At 39.1% G+C, this 25,174-nt stretch overlaps 5 protein-coding genes across 8 annotated transcripts; 3 read left to right on the top strand and 2 right to left on the bottom strand.

Annotated features, from left to right (window-relative positions):
* The first annotated feature begins 3,280 nt into the window (after positions 1-3,280).
* Positions 3,281-7,414, top strand: LOC137740213 (nuclear transport factor 2-like). The gene is made up of 9 exons (XM_068480050.1): positions 3,281-3,490; positions 4,357-4,543; positions 4,923-5,217; positions 5,311-5,543; positions 5,623-5,803; positions 5,970-6,091; positions 6,191-6,256; positions 6,704-6,767; positions 6,872-7,414. Exons 2-9 carry the CDS (start codon positions 4,358-4,360, stop codon positions 7,111-7,113), a joined length of 1,389 nt encoding a protein of 462 aa, XP_068336151.1. The 5' UTR covers positions 3,281-3,490; position 4,357; the 3' UTR covers positions 7,114-7,414.
* A 2,034-nt stretch (positions 7,415-9,448) lies between these two features.
* On the top strand, positions 9,449-12,524 carry LOC137739641 (ninja-family protein AFP3-like). The gene is made up of 2 exons (XM_068479285.1): positions 9,449-10,629; positions 11,875-12,524. The coding sequence occupies exons 1-2, from the start codon at positions 9,963-9,965 to the stop codon at positions 12,285-12,287; spliced, it is 1,080 nt and encodes a 359-aa protein (XP_068335386.1). The 5' UTR covers positions 9,449-9,962; the 3' UTR covers positions 12,288-12,524.
* Positions 12,525-13,094: 570 nt separating this feature from the next.
* LOC137739499 (LRR receptor-like serine/threonine-protein kinase RPK2) lies at positions 13,095-18,399 on the bottom strand. Of its 4 annotated transcripts, none has more exons than XM_068479089.1 (3): positions 18,064-18,399; positions 17,803-17,943; positions 13,095-17,700 (listed from the first exon to the last, which is right to left on the bottom strand). In XM_068479089.1, the coding sequence occupies exon 3, from the start codon at positions 17,667-17,669 to the stop codon at positions 14,238-14,240; it is 3,432 nt and encodes a 1,143-aa protein (XP_068335190.1). In that variant the 5' UTR covers positions 17,670-17,700; positions 17,803-17,943; positions 18,064-18,399; the 3' UTR covers positions 13,095-14,237. The 4 variants fall into 4 exon arrangements, with proteins under 4 accessions (XP_068335190.1, XP_068335187.1, XP_068335189.1 ...); XM_068479086.1 differs by having other exon boundaries at positions 17,812-17,943; XM_068479088.1 differs by having other exon boundaries at positions 17,803-17,901.
* Positions 18,400-20,875: 2,476 nt separating this feature from the next.
* Positions 20,876-22,582, bottom strand: LOC137738831 (uncharacterized). Its single transcript, XM_068478304.1, has 2 exons — positions 21,655-22,582; positions 20,876-21,345 (listed from the first exon to the last, which is right to left on the bottom strand). Exons 1-2 carry the CDS (start codon positions 22,530-22,532, stop codon positions 21,156-21,158), a joined length of 1,068 nt encoding a protein of 355 aa, XP_068334405.1. The 5' UTR covers positions 22,533-22,582; the 3' UTR covers positions 20,876-21,155.
* A 1,059-nt stretch (positions 22,583-23,641) lies between these two features.
* LOC137741074 (protein CHLORORESPIRATORY REDUCTION 7, chloroplastic) lies at positions 23,642-24,897 on the top strand. The gene is made up of 3 exons (XM_068480879.1): positions 23,642-23,743; positions 23,993-24,135; positions 24,373-24,897. Exons 1-3 carry the CDS (start codon positions 23,680-23,682, stop codon positions 24,643-24,645), a joined length of 480 nt encoding a protein of 159 aa, XP_068336980.1. The 5' UTR covers positions 23,642-23,679; the 3' UTR covers positions 24,646-24,897.
* Positions 24,898-25,174: the final 277 nt, after the last annotated feature.

Below are 25,174 nucleotides of genomic sequence, written 5' to 3'. Positions count from 1 at the left end.
CTCATGTTCATCATATTTTTCATTTACTTTGTGACCGAAATATCACAGTTCGAGTCGTGGAAACAATCTTTTTGTAAAGTAAAGGTAAGGCTGCATGATAGACGTTCCCCTTCCTCTGACCCTCGCAAAGCGGGGAGTTTTGTTGGCATGAGATTGCCCTTTAACACCATTATTGAATTGTATTTCACACAATACTCTACACATTCAATCAAATAAAGTGAATTCCGCATCAAATTTGTAATATGTTGAACTCATAAATGTTTAGACTGAAGTTATTAAATTGGAAATAATTTAAAATATGCTACTCACAATAAAATTTATGTAGATTATCATAATATCGCATTGACCTATTGAAACATGGTGACCAAGTCCCAGGACTCATCCTATGTTGTTTTGGGAAGATCTTTTGTCAACAAAATGTCCTTTACACATGACCAAACATATGGAGGTAGTGGGAGCCAGCCGAGACTAATCAACGGAGGGAATGAGATGAATTCCAATAATACTGTATTGTCGGTGAACAATGACGATGAGGAGGTGGATGTTGGCCATGAAATCTTTAAGCTATTGGATCAAGAGTCGAGACTAGAGCACTATATGAGCAGCTATGGAAATAAAAAATTTAAGTGGTTGAAGTTGAAGAATTTATGAACAGGAACATATTGTTTTCGGTAATTGTTTTTAGTGAATATTGATAGTGGTGAAGTCAGGATTTGTCGAGGGGAGGGCCGAATTCAAAAGAGTGCAATGTTCAATTGAAGCGGTTGCTTTTATATTGACAAGTGCAAAGTTTTGAGTCAATATTCATAGCAGAAAATAGTCTCTTCACCAAAGCGGTTGTAAGCGGTAATATCAAAGCGAATGTAATAAGCTTAAATTTGCTAGGATTAGATTCTTAAAAAAATGCGCTAATCAGGCAGCGGACTAAAGCTTAGTAGCTAAGCACCTAGGTGAGATCTAGGCACAAGCCTAGATGGATTCAAATGAATTTATTTAATTGTAAAATAAGCATTAAACAATATTTACATTATTTTTAAAAAGTAATACAATATTTATAGATAATATCAAAGTTTAAAATAAATACGGTAGGAATCTTAAAAGGAAAAAAAAAAGAAAAGACAATACTTGAGTACTCACCATTTAGTACCAATTTTACTCACTAGACTTTGTGGCCCAATAAAATTACGACAGTTGTCATTCTTAACTCTCTAACCAACCAGCAACAGATCTACTATTCTAGCAATCAATCACTTTAAGGCCTCATTTATTAATTAGTAATCAGATTGAAGCGGATTGAATTGAGGAGGAATCAGATTAAGGAGGGATTGGATTGAGGATGAAACAAAATTAGATTCATGTTAAAATTGTTTACTAAACTAACTGGAATCGGAATACAAATGATATTAGTTCCATATATATTGTTAACTAATTCAAAATTAAAACTAGCTTGATTACTAAATTGTACTTTTTTAAATAAATTATTTTTATGCTATAATTATTGAAAATTAAGTTTATTTAATTAAATAAATCCATAAACAAAGCTTTTTATGAGATCATTATTTCCAAAACTTTTTATAAGATCGTTACTTCCAAAACCACTTCTCCCATCTTATCTCAAGCCTTTTTTCCTCAGCCCATTTATCCCCATAGCCACCGTCACATAGCTTGGCAAGTCCTGGTTCAACGGCGAGTGGACTTGTCGACGAAAGCAGCCTCGATCCTAGTCCACTACATCGCGTAGGAGCGCAGACGGTCAGATTCCACGGTGAAAATCCAAAAGTGAAAGTTGTTGGGGTGGCATGGATGGGTGTATGGATGATCTGGGTTGTTTGGGTGTCGTTCCTGGAGGTACACGTCTGGTTTCTTATTTTGGGGTGAGATTTGAGTGCGTCAAGGTGATGGATGAAGGGTGTTATTGGGGTTTCAAAATATGTAAAAATAAAATAAAAAAATAAAATAAAATAAACCCAACTCTACTGTAGAAACCAGATCACCGAAGTAAGAATTCTCATTTCCGGCGAGAGCGAAGGGGCTGAACCAGCACTCTTAGATGTGTTTCAGGCGATGGGAGGGGCGACCGCTACCCCTCGCCCTTATGTAGCTTTGTCATTGAGTATTGGCCTAGCACTTCTGTTGTTTTATTTTTTTTAAATAAAAACTAGTATAGGGGGACTTTTTTTTTAGGGGGGAGGGGGTGTTTTGGGGAAGGGGTTGGAACTTGGGACACGACTATTGAAGAAGAGTTAATTTCGCTTAATCTTTCTTTAAAATATTTCGTTTTTTGTTTTCACTTTATCATATTTTACCAACTCAGTTGAAAGATACGTTGTTTGGCTGACATGGTAAGAGATATCTGGTTTTTTCGAATTGCTTCTACAAATACATAGACGGGTCGTAATGCTTCTACAAATATATTGTAGCAAATACATTGTTTAGTAAATCTATTGTAGCAAATACATAGACGGGTCGTAATGCTTCTACAAATATTGTTCATTTGTTTTTAAACAGTTTGATTACTAAACGACATTAGTTTTAATTGATTTTTTGTAGAGGCGATATTTATAGGGTGATTTATAATATTAACGGTTCTGATTATAAACATAAAGTTCTATAAATAGACAACGAACAATTTTGAGAATTTTTGAGTAGGAGTTCCTACTCATATTTGAGTAGCCAAATATTGTTCTTTTAACTAAACTCAAGAGCTTATTAAAAAGGGAACTTTAACGAAAAGCTCTCAATATTGTTCACCTTAACGAAAAATCATATTTTTACACTAAAAAGTCAATATTAGTACTATTCACTCTCCCCTTTATTTTGTCTTTATTGTTAAAACTAAAGATTTTCAAACCCTTTTCATTAGTTTTCCGTACTAAATTTTATAGGAGTAGTAAATTAGGTTAACAAAACATCCAATTCAACCCACAAAATTAAAAACATTCAAAATTATTACGAGCACTTAAAAATTAGTCATGCTGCATCTTTTTTTTTTCACTTCATAATTGTGGCTACTTCAGAGTTTCAATAATTTATCCTTGAAATTTAAAATTTGATGAGGTTTAACTTAAATATCACAGGCGTTTCAGCCGTTAGATTCAATTTTCAATACTGTTTAGAGTTTTTAAATTTAATCTCAACCTTTCATTTTCGTAGTAGTAAAAAGATTTCCAATTTGATGACCAAAATCCTATTTCTAAAAAGTAAAAATAAAAATAAAAAATGAGAAAAGTGTAAAAGAGTTCTACTTGAAGTCTTGAACCAATCTGCGCAACCAAAAGTGTGAATTTTGCATCAGGGTTCGGTGTTGCCCTCTCGCAAAGACTCTTCCTTTTTGCCCGCTAACTGTTCGTCTTTCCCTCTCTCTCTCGCTCGCTCTCAGTCTCACTCGCTCGCTCGCTCACTCGCACTTGTTTGGCGGAAGGTACCCTACCATCTCCATCGACCCCAAATCTGTGTCACTCCCAAACCTATATAGCATTCCAACAAAAGGGTAACTTTTATTCGCATTCATGTCTCTGATTATTCCATTTAACTTTAGTTACTGTGTAATTTTCTAGGTTGTATATTAGATTCCATGAAGCTATTTTTTTTTTTCTTTCTGTTATTTGAATCGTATTGTTGCTCGGATTTTTACTAATTTATGTGATGACGCATTGCCCTAATTGGTGGATTAATGGATTTTATTTTATGATTTTGTGCCCGGCGGGTGTGAACGTTGGGCTGGTTGTCAATTTCTCTGATTTTATGATGTGGGTTTTGTGTATTTTGGAGTATGAGGTTGGTTATAGGGTTTAGTTCTTGAGCTTTACTGCGTTTGGATCCAGGTAATGTGGTTCTGCTGCTTCAAAGGATTTAGGTTTTTTCAGTTTGTTCTCTCAAATATTGGGATTTGCCTAATTTTCAGTGCTCACTGAGCAGATTATGTTGTTCTCGGTTTTATGGAAAATGGTTGTAATTTATGGTGGTTCTAGGGCTTTTCTCAGAATGTGGTGGTTTCGGCTTCTCTTTGCGCTTGTCTCTTGAGTTTTCTTTATAAGAAAGTCGTATTTGTATCGTTAGCTCCTTCGTGTTATATATCCAGGCATGTAATCGTAATGCTCCATAAGTTCTTAGTTCCTACTACCTATTTGCAGTTATTACTTTACTTTTGGGATTTTCTTTTCTTTCTTCGAAAGAAAGATTAGTTCTTTAGTGCCTTTGATACATTTTAAGTGCCTATTGTTATGTTTAATTTATGGAATTTTTTTAAGGTTCCATTACCCCTTGTGGTTTTTGAGTTAGTTATCTTTTAGTGATTGTTTAGATGAGATATGAACGATTGTGTAGTGGTATTTTATTTCTGGATTTTTTGCGCAGAATGGCCTTGCAGACAGCAATTCCTCCACCCACTCCTAGTGCCCAACTTGTTGGAAATGCTTTCATTGAGCAGTATTACCATATTCTTCACAATAACCCAGGCCTAGTCCATCGGTTTTATCAGGATTCAAGTGTACTAAGCCGGCCTGATTCTACTGGTGTGATGACATCAGTGACCACTATGGAAGTAAGTTTTTGGTTGCCAAGTTTTTATTTTTTCTGGGTGTCATTGCCAATGGTCTATGACATCAGAGACCACTTTGCAAGTATGGAACATTTGTTGAAAAATGTGCTAAAACCATCAAAGAGTACATTTATAAACAAATGCATGTTGGCGACTCATATAGGCAGTTCTTTTATGTTTGATGTTTTGGATACTCCGCTGAACTATTGAAGCACATTGATTGTTTACCTGATCATTTGCGCGTGGTCCCTTTTAAGTTTTGACCTGTTGCTTTTTTGTCCTGTTTAATACTTATTTGAATGTCCAGTCCTGCAGACACTGCCATGCTCTCAAATTCCCAAGGTCATTAGTCTTATTTTCTGTCAATTTTTTCTTGGAGCAGGGAATCAATGAGAAGATCCTTTCATTAAATTACAACGAATATAAGGCTGAGATAATGACTGCTGATGCTCAGAAGTCTTTTAAAGAAGGGGTGACTGTGTTAGTTACTGGATGTTTAACGGGAAAGGATAACTTGAAAAGGAAATTTGCCCAATCATTTTTTCTTGCCCCTCAAGACAATGGGTTCTTTGTATTGAATGATGTCTTTAGATTTGTGGAAGATGGACAACTGTTTGAAAACCATTCAGTTAATGAAGTTAATGATGCCACAACAGTCCTTTCAAGCCAGGATCCAGGTAATCCTATCATACATTTTCTGTTCTTTTTTGTTACTCTAGTTTTGGTATTGTAGCAGGAACCTGTTTACACTTCGTATTATTTGTTTGCAGAGCCAACTCATGTTCCTGATCCTCCTGCACCTGATCTGGAAACTACTCAAGTTGAAGAGAATTTAATTGTTGTTGAGAAAACTTATGACACATCGGACCATGAGAGACAATCTGCTAAAGAATCTGACGTGGAACCCCCATCTTATTCAAATGGAAACAATGTCCCTGTGGCAGTTGAGCCGGATTCTATGACAGCACAAGAGGATACACCAAAGAAGTCGTATGCATCAATTGTGAGTTAAGGGGCACAAGTTTTTCCTTTAGCCATAATTTTTCTTAAAGACTTACAAAAGTTATCAAATGTTATTGTAGGTTAGAGTTCCCAAAGGGAGTCCAGGGCCAAATAAGGTTTATGTGCCAACTAATACTGTAAGAGCGGCTCCTAAGGTAGCGGAAACTAGTTTGCCTGGGCCAACTGCACCTGCTTCGGTGCCTGAAGCATCAGCCCCAACTAGCACTAGTGCCCTAGAGAGTGGTGATACTAATGAGGAAGGTATGCTTGGTTTTTCTGACTTTTTCCCGTTTCCCCTTTTTTCTTCTGTTTATATTTGCTAGTTTTTTTATTTGAAAATCTAAATAAAACTAAAATATATTTTGCGTGTATCTAAATTTAATCGTTTTATTTTGTTTATATAATGACACATTTGCATTCGTTATAGTTGAGGGCTATTCTGTTTACATAAGGAATTTGCCTTTAAACGTGACGTCTGATCAGCTTGAGGAAGAATTCAAGAAATTTGGACCAATAAAGCAAGGAGGCGTCCAAGTCCGGAATAAGAAAGTTAGTGTTAAAATGTCTTGCATCCCAAAAGTATATTCTGCCCGGATCTAGATTTTCTGACACATTTCTCACCCCTTCCATACTATTTTGTGTGTGCAGCTCCAGGGCCACTGTTTTGGATTTGTTGAGTTTGAGTCTTCAAGTTCCATGAATAGTGCCATCCAGGTAGGTCTAATTTTTTATTATTAATTTCTGCTCTCTGAAATATGATTTCTAAAAGATCTGGATGCTGCTGTATTATTAATTTCCATCATTCTCTCTTGATTTCTCTCTCTCCTGAAAACTAAGTCTGTCAGACTTGAACATTATGATTAGGATATGGCAATTCTTTCTTCCACTGTCTTCTTGTCGGGCTTGTATTTTGGTACTCTGTTCTATCAAGTTTAGATGGTCTTTCACCGTAGCCGATGTGAATTACAATCTTCATAGCATGTTAATTTAAGCTCTAAGTGCATGTAGTTTGAGTTGTCATAGTTTTAGGCTTTCAAATAAACTTCATTGTTGTTTTAAGTTTTTAGGAGTGCCTGTAAAACTTCATTCATGTTCACTTATACTATTTCAGATGTTTGATTGGGTTTCTTCCGTATCTAATAAGAGAACCTAATGTTTCAGGCTTCACCAATCACTATTGGTGGCCGTCAAGCTGTCATCGAGATAAAGAGAACTACAACTCGAGGTAAGTGGACATACAATTTATGCTGTTATCCTTCACTAATCCAATGGAATGTGTCATCGGAAGATATTTGAAAGCTCATGCACGTAGAATGCTTGTTTTTCCAGTTGGTAGCAGTGCAAGAGGTAGATTTCCTCCAGCTGGAAGGGGAGGGTTCCGGAATGACAGCTTTAGAGGCCGTGGGAACTATGGCGGTGGCCGGAGCTTTGGCAGAAGCGAGTATGTGAGCAGGGGCGAATTCTCAGGCCGAGGCAGAGGGGGTCCAGGCGGGCGCAGTGGAGATGTTTATCAGGTGCGAGGGAGGGGTGGACGTTCAAGTGGACCGAAGCAGAATGCTGTTTCTGCGTAAAAGCTAACACGTGCATCGTGTTTTTTTTGCGGTAGTGTTTTAACAAAATTGGTTTCATGATTGGTGCACTCGGAAGTGTTGACGGTAAGTAGTATAATCATAATCTTATAAGATGAAGAGGCATTTTGCTGTAGGTGTAGGATTAATTTTTACCATTAGAGAATTTTGTCTCAATTGGGAATGTGATGCAACTGTTCCCAGAAACTTGATGACATCCTCTGTTTTTCCGGCATAGTTGGTGTCTAGTGGCTGTAATCAGAAGACCCTAAAGAGTTCAATAGAAGGGAATTTTTTTTGGGTATGCTTTGAATTGTTCATGGATTCACCAGTGATTTTTTGGTTTTGAGTTTTCGGTGTTTTTCTTCTCCTCCGTAGAGGGAACTTTTTAGTGTCAGAGGTTAAACTGTTGCGTGGTGTTACTAATTCATGTACTATAACGTTAGTAGATTAGCACCGCCACCTGCTTCAGTATATCCTTGTGCCTAACGATTTTGATGTTTAATAGTAGCCCAAAGTTGTCTTGGGCCCTAAATCAATGTGCAATTGGGGAAACTATTTCTGTATGACAGTTTGATTGCTACGTAATGTTACTAATTCACGGATTATAACATAATTAAATTGGCACCACTGTGTAAAGATGCAACCATAAACAAGATAATTTTTCATGAATTTGGATATACCCAATAACCCAAATGTCGTAAAATGGTAGTAGCTGAATTTGATGTGTTATAACATGAGTGAATAGGTAATACTCCGATGACAAGAAATATGATAAATAATAATTACAATTTTTTCTTCTCTTACAAAATACACAAATTTTCCAATAATTAGATTTAATAAGCGACATAATTAGACATAAATGTGTATAAACATATCATTTCCTCAAAATTATTACTAAAGAATAGTGAGGACAGGAAATGCCAGGAAAATCTTTTTTTTTTCTTTGTAATTGTCCGATTGGATTTCATTTTTACTAATTTAAATACAAAATTTAACTATCAACCGCAACATCACATGCATAAAATATTATCTAAAAATATGTTCTCGATAACATTGCCCGTGAGAAAAATAATAAATGAGCATCCGATATTTTTAATTTTATTTTCCCAAATTACGTGATAATTGGTCTGACAGGACGCGTGCGTGGGACACGCGAAGTGGACAAGTTCACTTTTCCTCGTGGGCGAATCCTCTGTGATATTTCCTTGTCTGCAACTTGGGCTCGCTGTCTCCATCCATTCCACGTGCCCCCTGACTGAATGTCGACACGTGGCAGTTCTCTGATTGCAAGACATCGAGATAATAAACAACAATTGCAGCAAGTTGGCCCTCTTGGGGCTTTTGGGGTCCACACCTGAGCACCTCACACCGCCCTTTTGCGTGTCACTCTCACCTCCTCACCTCCTCACCTCCTCCTCCGTTGGATTCTTCTGTCTTTGTCTTCCTTATCATTACATTTTTTTAATTAATTAATTAATTAATTTGTTTAGCATTTAGTTTATGATCAATGGGTGTGGACTGTGGAGGGTTATTTAACTGTTATAAAGATTTATTTAATTTTTTGCCCATAAGATTTGACCGTTGAATTCTGAACATACTATGAGACTCTTTTCAGACGTTCAGTCGAATTATTTTGTCTAATTTCTTAACTTTATTTTCCTAAGTCACTCCTTAAATATCAGTCTTGCAAATTATCAACCAGATTCAAAATCGTTTAGTCATGCAACGATCATTGTAATAAAGATTCAATCTGTGTTAGTAAGGTGAACAATATTAATAGAAAAATCAAATAATTTTACATTTAGTAGATTTTTGTGCAAAGTTAATATGTAAATGGTAAACTATAAAATAGACTTTGACGCGATCATCACTTTAACTTTACAAAATACGAAAATTTGAGATGGTCTATAAAATAGATCAAGAGTATCATCGAACATATTGCGAGTCAGTTTTTATCAGACAATATATGTGTTTAATTTTAAATAAAAATATTTAAAATGATTTCTGACGCACAATATACGGTAAATTAACACGATTTACAAATATCTGTGATTTTCACAAAGAGGATCCGGATTGTTTATAGATGGATAGATTTTCACGCTTCGGATAAAGCGAAATGGCACTCGACGACGACGGGATTTTTTCCAAGCCACGTGGATCCCTCTGACGTCACGACACGTGTCCCAGCAACCTAATCCAGTTAGCCCAAGATTGGCGACGCATGTTGGGCCAGTGTCCTCACATCTGCCGTTTCCACAAGCCACGTGCTTGTCGGGGCTCTTCATGTTCTCCACGCGTCGCCACTCCACGACTCTCAGGGGCTTTTTCGGTATTCACATTTCTGTTTGTTTTCTTTTGGTAAAAAGTCTATTTGTTTTCAATGTTCTTGGGAAAATGCTTGTAGATGTTCCTCTGCTTCATGGTCTTCGTCCTCTGGTGCAACTGAGATGGATTTTCTCGCCGTTTCCGTCGAAAATTCGCACCGAGAAAGTGCGGGAAAGTATGGGATTTGTGTTGCTGTGCTCGTGGAAACATGGCTGGAATCACCATTCGATGTAAACCATAAGATAAATTAAAATTTACCCAATTTTTCATATATTTTTAAAAAAATTTCTGCTGAATTTCTACTTCCCGATTTCGAAAATTTAAAACAATTCACCCCGGTAGCTCTGAATTTGACCATTTCGATTTGGGTTTCCGGCGGTTCTTCAATTTCTCAGTTTTCACACTTTTCTGGTGAAATTCTGCTTCTTTGTTCTGAATTCGTGAAAAAAATTGATCTGGGTAGCTTTGGATTCGATTATTAGATTTGGGTTCCGGCGATTTTCTGCAATTTTTATTTTTTTTCAATGGCGCAAACAGAGGAAGGCGGGAACGTAGCAACCCAGCAGGCGTTCCCAATGCAAGGGAGTAATTTTCCGGGCGATTTGTATGGGCAAATGGTTGCCGGTAACAGTTTTCCGGGAAAATTCGGGGAGCCGACCTCTGAGGATTCGGAGGAGATTGAGCTGAGCCTGGGCCTGTCGCTGAACGGTCGGTTCGGAGTGGACCCCGCGAGAGCCAAAATGGTGGCTCTAAAACGCTCGTCGTCAATCTCCGATTTCGGTTTTACCCCGGCAAGAGAAGAAGAGACGACATGTCGTGTGTCAGGGCCGTCGCGCGCGGTACCTCTGATGAGGACTTGTTCTCTTCCGACGGAGACGGAGGAGGAGTGGAGGAAGAGGAAGGAGCTGCAGAGTTTGAGGAGAATGGAAGCGAAGAGGAAGAGGTCGGAGAAGCAGCTGAGGAACTTGAAGGTGCCGAGGGATCGGAGCCGGGAGAACGGCGGCGAGGAGGAGAAGGCGGCGGAAGTGGCGAATGGGGTTCATAGGAGAGAGCAGTTTGTGAAGGTTGTGGATGAGTTTAGAGCAATGGGGATGCCCAATTGTCCTGCTCCGCCGCTACTGGCGGCATCTCGAGGTAGTGGCTCAACTGGGATTTCGGAATCTGAGAGCCAAGCTGCTGCTACACCTCAAGGTATCCTCATTTCTAAACTTCTTTTTCCTAGTCGAGCGATGTTCAATTCTAATCTAAATTGCACTGTTCTAGTCAACTTAGCTACGCCCACGTCGTTTCAATTTAATTGCAGTTGGTTTCAATTGTTGTGAGTGAGTGATTGTGTAGGATCTTGAATTCTTACAAGAATTTTATTCAAAGTTCATCATGCTTTGAGATTTTCGAGTTGTTTTTAAAAATGGCAATAGGCCTCCGCTTCCCTTCCCAATGGAAAGAGATAATCTTCGGATCTTTTCCTCCAAAGCCCAGGATCAAGTGATCCAGACCTTTGAAATTTGATTCAAGCTAAAACCAGAGAAGATAGTAAAAAAATTTTGGATCAAATTTCAAAGGTCCGGATTACTTGATTCCTGGGCTTTAGAGGAAAAGATCCATAGGATCTCTTTCCCTTCCCAATTAGGTACTAAATGTGCACCCAATTCGTATAATGGTAATGTTTGGCAGTGTACTTGACTATAGTTTTTGGTAATTCTGAATTGCCTTTCTCGATGAACCGGTTGAGGGTGCTGCTAGCCATGTTCTTAGGGGTTTATGTGTAATGGGTCTAACCTTGTTACAATGTAACCTAAGTTTTCTATGAGACCTAGTGATAAGTATCGTCTCGAGTGAAATTCTAGATTAGTAGTTTCGCATGATTGACTTTGTTTAGGCGCTATTTACATTCGTTTGGGGCAGCTCAACGGCGCTCCCTTAGATCCCCTCTGTGGTGCTTTACCACCAAAGCTCCTTATTGTTGAGAGTTGTCCCACATCGGTGAGGGACAAGGTTTGCTATGTGCTTATATGATCTTGGGTTACTTCCCAATATTGCCAATTGGTTTTATGGGGGAACCTCAATTTCATCACTTATCCACTTTACCTTCCTGTAAAACCTTAAAGGCCTAGAGTAAGAACTTCGTCTCTTAAAGCGTCTAGGGGAAGTGGCAAACTAGTTCACGAAACTAGCTTTAAACAAAGAAGTGGTTGCAGAGATTAACACAAGTAAATTATGATGTGCCATTGAGTCTGTGATATGGACTAGAAGCACATTGAAAAACAAAGGGTCCGAGTTTCTATATCGTCAATGATGTAATAGATTCCGGTTGATGTTTTATCAACCGATTTCCTCATGTTGCAGATGGATAGGATCTGTTAAAATCTGTTTCTGGACTGTGTTGTCATAGCCCGCGTGTTATCTCACATTTTACCTCTGGATATGCAAATGCAGGAGTGCACAAATGCACCGAAGCAAGAAGCCACGCCGAAGCTCAGTCTTCGCCAAAGGCTGAGAAGGAACTGCTAGCGACACCAAGGATGATAACCGCTCAAAGGTCAGGTCAGTTCATTGGAGTCCAAATGGAAATCAACTGTAATAAACCCCCAGTTCCAGAAGCCGGCCCCAACAAAATCGTGAGGAATGTGTTGGAGAACATGCCCTGTGTGTCTACGACAGGAGATGGCCCTGACGGGAAAAGAATAGAAGGGTTTCTTTACAGATACAAGAAGGGTGAGGAAGTGAGGATAGTATGCGTTTGCCATGGCAGCTTTCTCTCACCGGCGGAGTTTGTGAAGCATGCCGGCGGAGGTGACGTGGAGCACCCGTTGAAGCATATAGTGGTGAATCCTAGTCCGTTATTGTAGTTGCTAGTGCCCTTTTGGACCATGTCAAAACCTAGATGTGAGGACGAGGGAGGAAGTAGGGAAAGATGCATCAATGTTGCTTTTACCCTTTGTTTTTTGGTATATTTAAATTTGGTCTTTCAATGGATTTGTGGGCACTTGTATTGAACTCGGTACATGAAGCTTCTTGTTGGAAGGCTATGATGTTTATAAACTTGGCAGACTCGAAATAGGTCGTTCAGTTCTATTTTGTTAGTATTTTCATTTTTACTTTATTAACTTTTAGTCTAAATAATGTTAGAAATAAACACTTCGACAATTAAAACAAAGGAATTTTAACTAAAAGCTTCCGGAACTGTTCACTTTAACGAACAATTATATTTTTATATTAAAAAATCAATTCACTTTACCTTTTATTTTATTCTTATCGTTAAAACTCAAAATTTTCAAATCATTTTTATTAATTTTTCATTAAAACAAACGGAACAGGCACTTTACCGCCCTAGTTCTGTAGTTTTGTGATATTCATTTATTATTTATATGTGGAGGTCCTATTCATTTAAAAAGGGGACCAGCCGGTGAGTTTGCAACGGCAGTCCACTATTCCTGGGTTGAGAAGACTCACAGATGCATTTCAACCTCTCCTAGTCACCATCGAGCAATTCTTACTTCCATAAAATAAAGTTTCCAAAGACGCTTAAGAGTTTCTCATTTTGAGGGGATTATTTAAATTAATTTGTTGAAAGTGATATACCTCCATTAGAAAAAGAGGTAACGAGAAAAAATAGGGATCGCGTTGCTGTTATGCGTACGGAGGAAAAGAAAAAGTTAGGTTGCCAATTATTCTATCTTCCTACCAACCAGTTAGGTTGTCCCCAAATGACTCTCGTCGCATGGGGTTGCTTCTAAACTACCCTCCCTTTTTAAAAGTGAAAACGATGCCAGACCCACCGACAATCATTGCACTTGAAAGTGGAAAAATAATTAACTTCCAAGTACCATAACACGCGTATAAAACAAGGAACGGAACACGGGACCTCGAGTGCATGAGCGATGGAGGCTCTTAGCCAAAGGCCATACAGATTACTATATGTCATAACGATACAGGCCTCGTTCGCCAGCTAACGAGGGCCGAAGTTGCTTACACCGCGACTCAGTCCGCCACTACCGTTGAGAAAAGAGGACCTGCATGCCATAACCCAGCAGTAGAGCCCATGCAACAATGTCGAACCTCCCTTGGTCCTTCGGGCCTCAGCAACAATGTCGAATCTCTTTTAATCCCTCTGGCGAACAAAGCTGCCTGTTGTTTGTCTGGCTGGAAGCAAGGCTGAAATGGGAGGATAAGAAGTGTCCAAATCTTGTCCCTGGAAAGTCGAGAAATACAAATTATGAGCATACTCGGAAGTACGAACACAGTATCTTAAACTCATTACTGATAACATGGTGACAATAAAAGAGAATAAGGACTTCACCTCCAATAGCTTCCTCTCCAACTGAAACCGCTCGCATGTGTATAGTAACAATCCTCCACAGAAGACTTCTAGAGGATGGTCGGAGTCATTGCAGCAGCACAAGATATCAAGGAATTGGATATCATACACGACTGATCATTTCGGTGCATCATATAACAGATATGAATAACTCGACCACACTAAACAATTTCGATAATTTCCAGAAAACATGTCTACTCTCTGTGTTATTGAACAAATGAAGCTGAATATACACGTATAAGACGAGGAAATGGAATATCTGCATTCTTCTGCAGATTCATTGGCCAGGCCCCTAATCAGAGAAGCAACATTGAAAAAATTGGGGGCAGAACTATCATACAATGTACAAGTGGGATCACAAGGTTCAGAAATCAACCTAACGCCAGTGTCCCCAAAAGCGCACTGAATGCGCAGGCACATAAAAATTGGAGCTCCTTTCTACAAACTGCTAATGTTAACCAATACAAACCTTGTAAAGCAGCTAACAGGATGGAGGCTGAAGTTGCTTAAGCCGTCGTACAACTTGCCTCATTGTAGGCCTGGTTGAGAGAGAGTCAACCGTGCACACTACTGCCAAGTGCAGAACTTCTACTAAATCATCATGAGGGCCTGCATCCCATAACCCAGCAGTGAAGAATTCCTTTGCACGGCCTTGCCGAAGAAGCATACATGACCATTGAACGATGTTGAATCCATTTCCATATGAAGAGAAAGAGGGATCCAGTGCCTTCTTGTCAGAGAGTAACTCCAGAAGCACAACGCCATAACTATATACATCAGCCTTATCTGAAACACGGCAAGTCATTGCATATTCTGGGGCAACATATCCAAAAGTTCCAGCAACGCCAGTAGTAGCATGGGTCTCCGAAGTTCCCAGAAGTCTGGCCAAACCAAAGTCTGAGAGATACGCATTAAAATCATCATCCAACAAAATATTGCTCGGCTTGACGTCGCGATGAAGGACACGTGGTACGCACTGATCATGTAGGTAGGCAAGAGCACGGGCTATGTCCAAAGCAATCTTGTGAAGTACCCTCCAATCCACAGCCCTTGTTGACCTTTCCTGAATAAACTTTTCCAAATTACCACCCGCCAAGTAGTTGTAAATTAGAAACATCTCTGTATCACTGGCATGATAACCAAGCAAAGTGACAAGATTTGGATGGCGAAGCCTTCCAAGGGTTTTGATTTCTGCATGAAATTGTTGAACTCCTTGGAACCTTCCAACTGAAAGCCGTTTAATTGCCACCACGATTCCAGGTGATATCTCTGCCTTGTAGGTAGCTCCAAAACCTCCATTCCCAATACAGTTACTAGCATTGAAACCTCCTGTGGCTCCCACAACATTCTCAAAGGTCAATGGAACCCCAATGTTCGTGAAAATTGTAACTTCCTTCCTGGTAGAACCTTGAGTTCCAGACTTTGGATTCCATTTCCGTGTATACAAGAACAGAATAACAAGAGCAATAAGCACCGAAACTATGGCCGATGCAGATGTAATGGATGCTATTTCAATTGAATTGAAACCGTTCCCAGTCTTCTGAGCTGGACCTCCCACTGGTGAAGCAGCAAAAGGTTGTGAATCACCAACTCGTCCTTGAGAATCCGGAGCTGGCTGTGCCAGAGAAAACATGGGGCAAGAGTCTAGATTTGGGTTTCCAATAGCAGCATTGCATTTCATCAGGTTATTATTCGCAGGCAGTGAACCTGTGATGTTATTGAAAGACACATTGAAAGATGACAGTGTGGTCACATTTGCCAATCCAGATGGAATCTGACCAGAAATATTATTCTTGTCGAGCAGAAGAACAGTCAGGTTTCGCAGATTCACAAGATCTTTCGGTATCTCACCAGTCAGATAGTTTGAAGAAAGTTCAAGCACTTCTAAAGAGGTCAGCTGCCCCAAACTAGACGGAATGACACCTGTAAGGAGATTGCCAGATAAGGAAAGATACGTCAGATTACTTATCTGGCCAAGACTGGTCGGGATTTCACCCCTCAACATGTTCCAACTCAAATTAAGGGCGACAAGAGACAGTTTCCCGATGGTAGAGGGAATTGGACCAATAATCTGATTCCGAGATGCATCTAAACCTTTAAGAGATTTGCACATAGTGCCAACTTCAGCAGGAATCTGACCTTCTAACTTGTTGTGGCTTACATTAACAATCAGCCACTCCAATCCCTCACACTTGCCAAATAATTTACCTGGAAATTCTCCAGAAATCTTGTTTTCTCCAGCAAACAATGCATAAAAAGTTTGTTTCCCTAGTCTTTCAGGTGCAATAGGCAGCGTCTGCAAAGCGCCGGTAAAATTATTGTGCGCGAAGTTGTGTACTACCATAAGACTGTCACCCTCCCCGTGCATTTGCAATGGATTTCCAACTTGGGATTTAGAAGTGAAAAATGCAACATAGGTTGAGGATGGATCCTCAGGCTTGAAAGAAAAATCTCCAAAAGGAGAAGCACAAGTTCTGTTGACATATTCAGGTATTGAACCTGACAAGATGTTTCCGCTGACATCAAACATAACCATACAAGGAACATGAAGATCCTGAACAAGAACCCCACTAAGCATGTTAGAGCTCACGTCAAGAAACTGAAGCTTCCTGCAGCGACTAAGTCCACTAGTAAATTCCCCAGTCAAAAAGTTCTGAGCCAAATTGATCATCTCTAAGTACTCACAACCACCCCAATTGCTTGGGAAAGTGCCCTCAATACTTGCCCTTGGTGCCCACAAGATCCTTAGCTTTGGAAGGGTTGTAATTTCTACAGGCATTGTACCTTGAAAGTAATTGAAGTCGTCATTCATAGCATTCGACTGCTCCAGCAAAGAGTCCACTACGGTATGGTTACCTCGTGGAAGTGGATTAAACATAGATGACAGCACAAGGACAGACAACTGAGAACAATTCCCCAGCTCACGTGGCAATGAACTACTCAGGGTATTCCTCGACACATCCAACACTTCCAGAGCTTGAAGCCGTCCGAGTTCAGCTGGAATACCCTGTTCAAACATATTTGAATACAGCAACAACGTCCTCAACTGGCTGCAATTTCCCAAACTGCTTGGAATGTTATGAATCAAGAAATTACCCGACAAATCAAGATGCTCAAGCTTCCCACAATTTGCTCCAATCTTGCTGGGAACATCTCCACTAAGTGAATTGTATGACAAGTACACCGCCTTTAACCTACCAATGAAACCTGGAACTGTTCCGTTTATGAGATTCCCAGCTAAACTCAAGATCTCTAGGCTCATATAATTTGACCATGAGGTAGGTATCTCACCTTTAATCATATTAAACCCTAGATTAAGAACCCTCAAATTTGGATTAAGCTGAAAGGGCAGCAACCCAGTTACCCAGTTTCCCTCAAGATCAAGAACCTCCAAGTTTTCCAAGCCCAAAATTTCACTAGGAATTTCACCATCAAAACCATTGAAGGGGAGGGACAAGACCCTAAGCTCAGTGAGCTTACCAATTACAGAGGGGAGCTTCCCAGCCAATCTTCCTCTACTACCCTCACAGCTCCTTCTGATTCCGAATCCATAAAGCGGCAACTGAGAAAAATCTGAGCACGCAATAGTTTTCGATCTACCTTCGGTTTCTCCGCCATTCCCAGTAACGTTGAGCGAAACCACTCGAGAATTTGAGTTGCAGAAGACACCGGTCCATGAGCAATGACCAGAACTGAGCCGACCGTTCCAGCCAGAAAGCAAGCCTGAAGGATCCAAGACAGAGTTTTTTAGCTCCAGAAGCACCGATGCGTCAGTATCAGCGAGAACAGCACAGTTCTGGGAACTACAGAACACCCACAAGAGCAAAACAAGCTTCAGAACAAACACTGGACAAGAGGGTCTGCGAAAAAAATGTCCTTTGATGACCGAAGAGGAAGACGGAGAAAAACCCATCTCTCAAAACCCTTTTCTGCTAAGCGGTTCGCTGCGAAAATTACAAAATCACACACAAATTCAGCATAAATCTTGAAATTAAGGAAATGACTTAAACACTATAACAATTCAAAAGCATTGAAATTTAACTCACAATTCTTACAATTTCAGCTTAGAATTATGACCATAACTCTTCAGTTGCTCGAACCCTTCTTGCTCTTACATGAATGCCGTCTTTCGGAGGCCATGGCGGCTGCAACAAATTAACATGGAAATTTTCATTTCCCACTACCAACTGTACGGACACAAAGATCACTACTTTAACTAATGCTCTACTGACCAGTGAAAAACCCAAAAACTCGGAACCAAATCCAAATCGAAAACTTGGGTAAATTTAACATCACACTATAGGTACCTTCGCAGCAGTAGGAGTAAAATCCTTTGCTTTTCCTTTGAAATCTGCTTTTTCTTGTCCTGGAACTCAAATCCAATCGATGTAAGCTACCAGCGCGGTGTTGCTAATCGGATTTTGCTCAGAGACTGCGTATTCCTCTTGAAAATTGGGGAATTCATGTCGATCCTGCGGCGGAGAAAAGAGTCTTCGGAACCCAAGAGATCAAAACCCCAAAAACCCTTTCCTTGGACTTGCACACCCTTTCCTTGCACAGAAAGAGTAAGGGGTTCATGGAAACCCTAACCCTAAATTAGTTGGTCCCTGATGAGAGAGAGAGAGAGAGAGAGAGAGAGAGAGATTGAGGAGGAGAGAGAGAGTCAAGTCATTCAGCTGTGTTTCTTACGGGAAGAAAACGCGTTCTTCTTTGTCTCCCATTTTTTTTTCTTTCTATTTCATGTTTCTTCCTTTTCATCTTTGTTTTTTATTTTTGTTTTCAATTAAAAAAAGGGTAAATTCTTCACATTTTCGCGGTCGTGTCGCATTTGGTGGGTGCTGGGGCCCACTAGACATGCATAAAGAGGACGGGGTCCACCGCCGGTCAATAAATGCACTCAAAAATGGCGTACTTAAGCCGGTCCGTCAACGTGGCGGCTTCGTTAACAGATAACGAAATGTCATATGTTTCAAATTTATGCGTGTGAATGAAGTGCGCAATTTGCTATATTGCTATTACCCTGTAAATATAAGTTGATTAGCTTTAAAATACCGTCACCAACGCGTTCATGATAAAGTTATTCTACTTAGTGACGCGCGACTTTGTTATGTGCTTTGAAGTATCCGATACTTCTGTTTTAACTGTAAAATCCTTATTTAAAATTTAAAATTTTGAAATTTAAAGTTAATACATTCGAAGCTCTGGGGCTCTTTGGAGATTTATGTGAGTGAGAAGAGGTTAAAGAATTCCTCACGGCTCAAAACCTCTGCACACGTGGCCGCATATTTTTAGTGTACCGAAAATCCGTTTCAGTACACCAAATATCATAATAAATTTTGTTAAAAATTTTTGCCTTAAATTTTTAACTAATTATATTATTATACATGATGCATTCGATCGTGTTTCTATCACACTAAAAACCCTCTCTTTTTAATAGGGTGTTGGGGTCTACTCTACTGTTGATGAGGTCCAGATAGGCAAAGGAATGCGATTGATTGTGCTTTAATTTTTTGGAAAGTTACGAGCTTGGAATGCGATTGATAGGTATTTGATGTGTACATACTACTTTTACCCAAAACAAGAGAAAAATCCCGGGTAGAGAAGTGCATGTGTTCCTTCCACCAAATAAAGATTGTTATCCCTTATTTCGTGGTTAAGATTGATTCTACACAACAACGGATTTATGGCGTAAGTGATTAAAAATTACTGCTTCCGCATCAGAGAACAGTGTTATAAAGATGATTACAAGATCACGGATCTTATAAATGTTGGTGAAGGATCATGATGCTCTCAGTGTCTATGTCCTTATGTTGTTTTTGAAGACTTTTTTTGTTTAGATAACTAAAAATATTAATGCATGTATGATTGGTTTCTCGATTCTAAACAAGATTGATACTGCTTATTTATTACAAAATAAATAAGATACTCAATCCTGATAAAATCCTATTTTCAAAGAGTTGCGGAAGTTCTATCATCTTGTTTTCCTTCTAGCGTGAGTTATATAATAAGGGTTTAGTTGATTGAGAAGATCCTATATCTTATGCACCAGCAAAGCCACCTTAATTGCTTGGTTTTCAAGTCTTTATCAATAGAACGGAACTTGTTTATTTGATATATACAATTGCGGATTCAAACTCAGAGTTTTACATACGAAAGTAAACGCTCTTAACTAATTGAGTTATACGATCATTGCAATAAAATTTGGTATCATCCTTCTAAAATAACGTTCTCTTTCATACATTTCAACTAGACGATATAACCCCCGAAAGCGGTTTTGCCAAAACTCGAGAAGTTTTGAAAATTCGTTCCCAATATGAAACTTGGACCCGTTCGTTCAGCTGCCAACAATCCAGTTAGTTCTCCGTGAGTGTTGTTTTTCAAATTAAGAGTGTTGCTTTTCAAATTCTTTGTTTAAAGTTCTACATAAATTATCATATATATGGTGGGCAAAGGATGCACGTATAAACATACTCTATTGAAAAAGCAACTGCATATATAAAAATTGTAGGCTTTTCTCAGCATCCAGATGGGTTGCTTTTTAGATGTTTTGTCACGTACCTAAAGTTCCTAAACAGAAAGTTCACACCTCCACCTCATAAGAAAAAGCCAACTTAGATGTTGAAATTTGAACATGTAGATTACACAATCCTGACGTAGGAATGACGTTCTTTAACTTGCACACTAAACACCTAGTAGTATCACATACCGTCACGTATTGTTATTAGAGCATGTGCTATAACATAGTTGTACAACAATGGTAATATTTCATGGACCTGACCGAATTGCATTCTTACGAGGTATATGTAAATGCTGGTCATGTGCCGAAAAAACACTTGATAATACCAATGTGGTTATGTTTGTTATCAATCTTACTCCAATCTAGTCAAATTTTTCTACATTTGCCCATGTGCATTGGTGAAATGTCGTTTTAAGGGAACTGAAACTTAATTGGCCCTTGAACTAGGCTTAAAATGACTATTTTTTCTCTATAAGTGATTGTGTGCACGAGAAAAATTTGGAGAGTTCAATTAAAATTTCACCATATACACACCAAACCGAAAAATTAGATGCATTTTAAGCAGAAGTATATATCAATGGTAGTGTCAAGTGAAAAACCAACTGCTCTATGTACATGATATAGATCTATCTACAACATTTTTCAATCTACAGTTAAACGTCATAGAGTATAGATCTCTATGTACATCAACTTTCACTTTTTCATCACTCTCTTGGTTTCTTCTTTTTCTGTGGCTTCTCTTCAACCCAAACCCTAGTTGGAGTTACAAATCTAACCCTAGGGGAACTCCACCACTTGGACAAGCCATGAGATTCTTTGAAACTTGGGCAGGAAGCAACTTTGAAATCCAAAGCATCAGATTACCTATGAAGGCTATTTAGATCAACGGCAGGCGGTGCAACAACAGAAGCACGAAAACCAACTAGTTGTTTGAGTTGTGGCTGCCTTTAGGGGTGTTTCGGGGGCTTCAGTCCCTACTTGCTTATGCATCTCCTGCTGTGCGTGCGCTGACTGTAGCTTTCCTGAGTTCATTTCTGCAGGGATATTGCTTTCAACATCATGACTTGCCAACCTGAAAAATACTTACTGTTATCAGTTCAAAGCGTATTGACAAGTTATTGATACATTATCAACAACATTGATACAAATCTGTCATTTAATAAAGAAGGGACGTCTTGCACTAAGAATTAATATTGTGCAAGAATCATATGCAGTAATTTTCCTGAAATTTTGGATGATATGTTTTGATTAAATTTGAGAGGGACTGCCTTCCCTTCAGAAGGCTCAATTTGCAAGATTTCGAGTATTCTATTCCTGCATTGTAGAGTGAATAAATACCAGATAATCCTATCTGCATGGAAATGAAATTAACAATGCTTACACTGGAAACTGGAATGACTTGGTGCTGTTATTGCTCCCATCAGATTGGTATGAAGCAGCAGGATTCTGAATTTCTCCGATAAGAGGCACCTTTTCCTTTTTGACGGCTTCTGTCTTTGCAGATTCATCTGGTCCTTCTGTTTCTTCTACTGATTCCGTTTCCACATTTTCCCTCATGCTTTCAACCTTATATTCCACATTTGCACTCTCATTTTCTTCGATTTTCGCCCCCACGTTCGGAGCCTTGTTTTCAACCTTCTCTTTCTCCACATTGTGAATCTTTATTTCAATAGTTTCTACCTCAGTAACTGTGGGAAGTGGAGTTGGAATGTAGATGTATTCATCATGCCTCGTCAGTTCACCGGATTTATAAAGCTCTCCGGATTTGTAAAGCTCTCCGGATTTATTCAGCAAAGCGAATTGATCTCTCGAGAAGCTGTTGTTCCCCACATGAAGACTAAACAATGATTCATTTGAAGCAACACTCCAATCCATGCCTGCTGGCGGTTTACTGGCGAAAATATTCGATGGGATTCGACTCGGGTCATATCCTGCAGGCCTTCCCATCATCTGAAACGGAGAAGATTGCGCAGATGATCCGCTTTGCATGCTCCCAGGCAGATTCGGAGAAGAATAACCCTCTGGTAATGATAGAGCCCCCTGAGACTCCTCGTCTGGTCGTGTCGTTGTTACGCATGGATTGTTGCCATCTTTTTTGTCATTGACAAATGATTCCAGCGATGAACGTGGAGATGACGATGATGGTGATGATGACGAGGATGATGGGCAGCTTGAATTTCGGCGGTAATTAACCGCATTGCTTTCAAAATTCACCCTTAGATGCTTATTACCACATTCATCCCTATACGCATCATCCATGAGTTTATAATTTGCAACAGTTGATTATCTTCAAAGCCTGTCTCTAATTGATATTTAACTGCATGGTATGAACAATATCAACAATAATGAACTATTTATACACAATATGACAACAAAAATGAAAGAACAAAAATCTGGTTAATTGCTGGTTTTTAAGCAAACACGTTGAGGGCTAAATGCAGCATTTCAATAATCATCACAAGCATACTTTCACATATGGTAGCACTTTAAACATCCTAATCATATCCAGATGTAGGCTAAGTCAGTTGTCAGGGTAGTATGCATGCCTTGTGCAACCAAGTTTGAACCCTTCTCCCCGTAAATAAAAGTAAATTATAGAAGAAGAATAAACATCACAATCTTATACTTATACAAAAATCTTTCAAAATTTCAAGCAAAACCCTAATCTGAATCATGCATAAAGATTAATCACAAAGCAAACCCTAAGAGATGCATATCTTTGATTCCGGAAACTGGGTTTTGAGCAACAAACTTACCACGAAATGGAAACCCAAAATAATCAACACATGTAAATAAAAGGTCATTACTTGAATCTTCGAAAACCCGTTTCGATATCGAACCTGTAACTCAAATCAAACCCAGACGATCTTCGAGATAAAAGCCGAATACCCTCGAAAATCACAGTTATCGTGATTCAAAAGATGGTACAATTTGGGGCTTGGACACAAAGGAGATAAAATGGGGTGCCAAAGGAGACAACCTCGGAGGGTTCCTTACTTTGTTATTGTGAAACAAAAGTAACAAACTGATCAGATGGAAGGTCTTCTTCTGTTGCCATTTTTACTAACTGACTAACTGACAGGAACTCTTGTGAACCAAAAAGATAAAAGTGACAAACCAACCGGTTCACGCGGGAAAGATAAGAAGAGGGTCTAGAAGTTGGCCCCACTTGTGGAGTAGGCCCATTTGATATCATGGGCTTAATTGGCTTGGCCGATTTTGAAGCCCAAGTAAAAATTGTCTGAGGAAGGGAGGGGTAGAATTGAAAATACAATGGAATATGAGGGTGACAAGTTTAGACTACCAGAGGCTGAGTTTTAACATGTTATCTGCAAAATCTTGTTTTGATTCAACATGCTTTTGGATTTGGAATTTTAGAACCAAGAAGCTGAAATTTGCAGGAAAAATGGTTTCAATGGAAGGAGCTTTGAAGAAGCAGTTGTTCCATGGTGGATTTCAGGCCTTTAACTGTAAGCTCTGCTCTTTTTTATATCTAGACATTTTGAAACTAAATGTATATATATTTTAGAAAATAATGCCCTATCACCAACGACGTTATTAATGTATATGTGATAAGAGAGACAGACGCATAATTGTATATAACCAGTGACCCAACAATCTTTTCGAAAAATTCAGTCGATTATACAATTTGCATTTACTACTTTATGTTCTTGAGCACTTAGCATATTCTAACATCACTAACAGCATTATACTTGCAGGTAAAGAAGGTACAAAGCGCCGGATTCGAGCTCCGTTGATGCAGTTAATGGCAACAGGAAAAAATGATGAGTCTGAGTACATGAGTTCTTCAGTTCATCTTAATCTGTTTAAAACAAGGAGTGTGCAAAGAGATGCAGTCAAGGTAATATTAGTATTCATGTACCTTTAAAAGAATAGTGTATTCATGTATACATGAAATTCGGAATCAAAACCTTTACTTTGTCAGCAAACTTAGGCGTAGTCATGTTGGCTAGAGTGGATACTCCTTCCCCGTAGTTAAGATTCAATTAAAGTAGAATACCGCTTGAATCAACGAGGACAAGTTTTTACTTCGGCATGAAATCCTAGTTTGAAAATTTGCGTTGCAATTTTTGGACAGGTTTGTGCAGTGAGGAGGAGAAGGATATACCATAATAGTGAAACTTATGTGTTACTGGAGCCAGGAGAGGATGAGAAGTTTGTTTCAGAGGATGAGCTGAGGGACAAGTTAAAAGGTTGGCTGGAGAACTGGCCAGCCAAGAACCTTCCTCCTGACCTTGCAAGATTCGAAAGCATCGACGACGCCGTTTCTTATCTAGTGAGGTCTGTTTGTGAACTTGAAATTCATGGAGATGTAGGTTCAGTCCAGTGGTACGAAGTTCGAATGGAGTGAGAAAATCATTCAAGCCTTTGAAGATTAAAAGTTTTTCTTTTGGCTCAAGGAATTAAGAGTATGATTATATTTACTGAGATTAGTAGTTAGTAAAGCATAATCACAAATTGTAATAGCTACACCCTCGGGGATAGTTTTGTTTTGTAACATCCTACAAGAGCATATACGTGTTCTCACGTCATCTAGAACACGTGTTAGGCTCGAGAGATTAAGAAGACATGTTGAGACTATTTTCACATGAATACACGTGTTAGGCCATACGAGTTCTCATGCCACCCAACAAAAATTGAACACGTGTTAGGCTAAAGAGACATGTTGAGAGTATCCCACATTCGAGATAAAAGTCTTACATAAAGTGCATAAACGATCTTGTGTCTAGATACACAATGTCAATTGGTTTTGAGTCGAAAGCTCAAATTCTAACAGAAATAAGGCATGGTTTCAACTAGAACAAGGGCAAGTACAAAATCATTGACACAAGTTTTTTGGTACAATCGAACACGAGTGAGTGTGAATGAGCATGAGGAGG

The sequence above is a fragment of the Pyrus communis genome, chromosome 7 (genome assembly GCF_963583255.1).
Source record: "Pyrus communis chromosome 7, drPyrComm1.1, whole genome shotgun sequence".
NCBI lineage: Eukaryota > Viridiplantae > Streptophyta > Magnoliopsida > Rosales > Rosaceae > Pyrus > Pyrus communis.
This window is presented reverse-complemented; position numbering and strand designations above follow the sequence as displayed.

Bases quoted from the DNA above. Each gene is read 5' to 3' on its own strand.
- LOC137740213 (XM_068480050.1), top strand. From the start codon at position 4,358: ATGGCCTTGCAGACAGCAATTCCTCCACCCACTCCTAGTGCCCAACTT. The intron at 6,257-6,703 runs GTAGGTCTAATT...CTAATGTTTCAG, and splicing joins CCATGAATAGTGCCATCCAG to GCTTCACCAATCACTATTGG. The intron at 6,768-6,871 runs GTAAGTGGACAT...TTGTTTTTCCAG, and splicing joins AAAGAGAACTACAACTCGAG to TTGGTAGCAGTGCAAGAGGT.
- LOC137739641 (XM_068479285.1), top strand. From the start codon at position 9,963: ATGGCGCAAACAGAGGAAGGCGGGAACGTAGCAACCCAGCAGGCGTTC. The intron at 10,630-11,874 runs GTATCCTCATTT...ATGCAAATGCAG, and splicing joins AGCTGCTGCTACACCTCAAG to GAGTGCACAAATGCACCGAA.
- LOC137739499 (XM_068479089.1), bottom strand. From the start codon at position 17,669: ATGGGTTTTTCTCCGTCTTCCTCTTCGGTCATCAAAGGACATTTTTTT.
- LOC137738831 (XM_068478304.1), bottom strand. From the start codon at position 22,532: ATGGATGATGCGTATAGGGATGAATGTGGTAATAAGCATCTAAGGGTG. The intron at 21,346-21,654 runs GTAAGCATTGTT...AGTATTTTTCAG, and splicing joins AAGTCATTCCAGTTTCCAGT to GTTGGCAAGTCATGATGTTG.
- LOC137741074 (XM_068480879.1), top strand. From the start codon at position 23,680: ATGGTTTCAATGGAAGGAGCTTTGAAGAAGCAGTTGTTCCATGGTGGA. The intron at 23,744-23,992 runs GTAAGCTCTGCT...TTATACTTGCAG, and splicing joins TGGATTTCAGGCCTTTAACT to GTAAAGAAGGTACAAAGCGC. The intron at 24,136-24,372 runs GTAATATTAGTA...ATTTTTGGACAG, and splicing joins TGCAAAGAGATGCAGTCAAG to GTTTGTGCAGTGAGGAGGAG.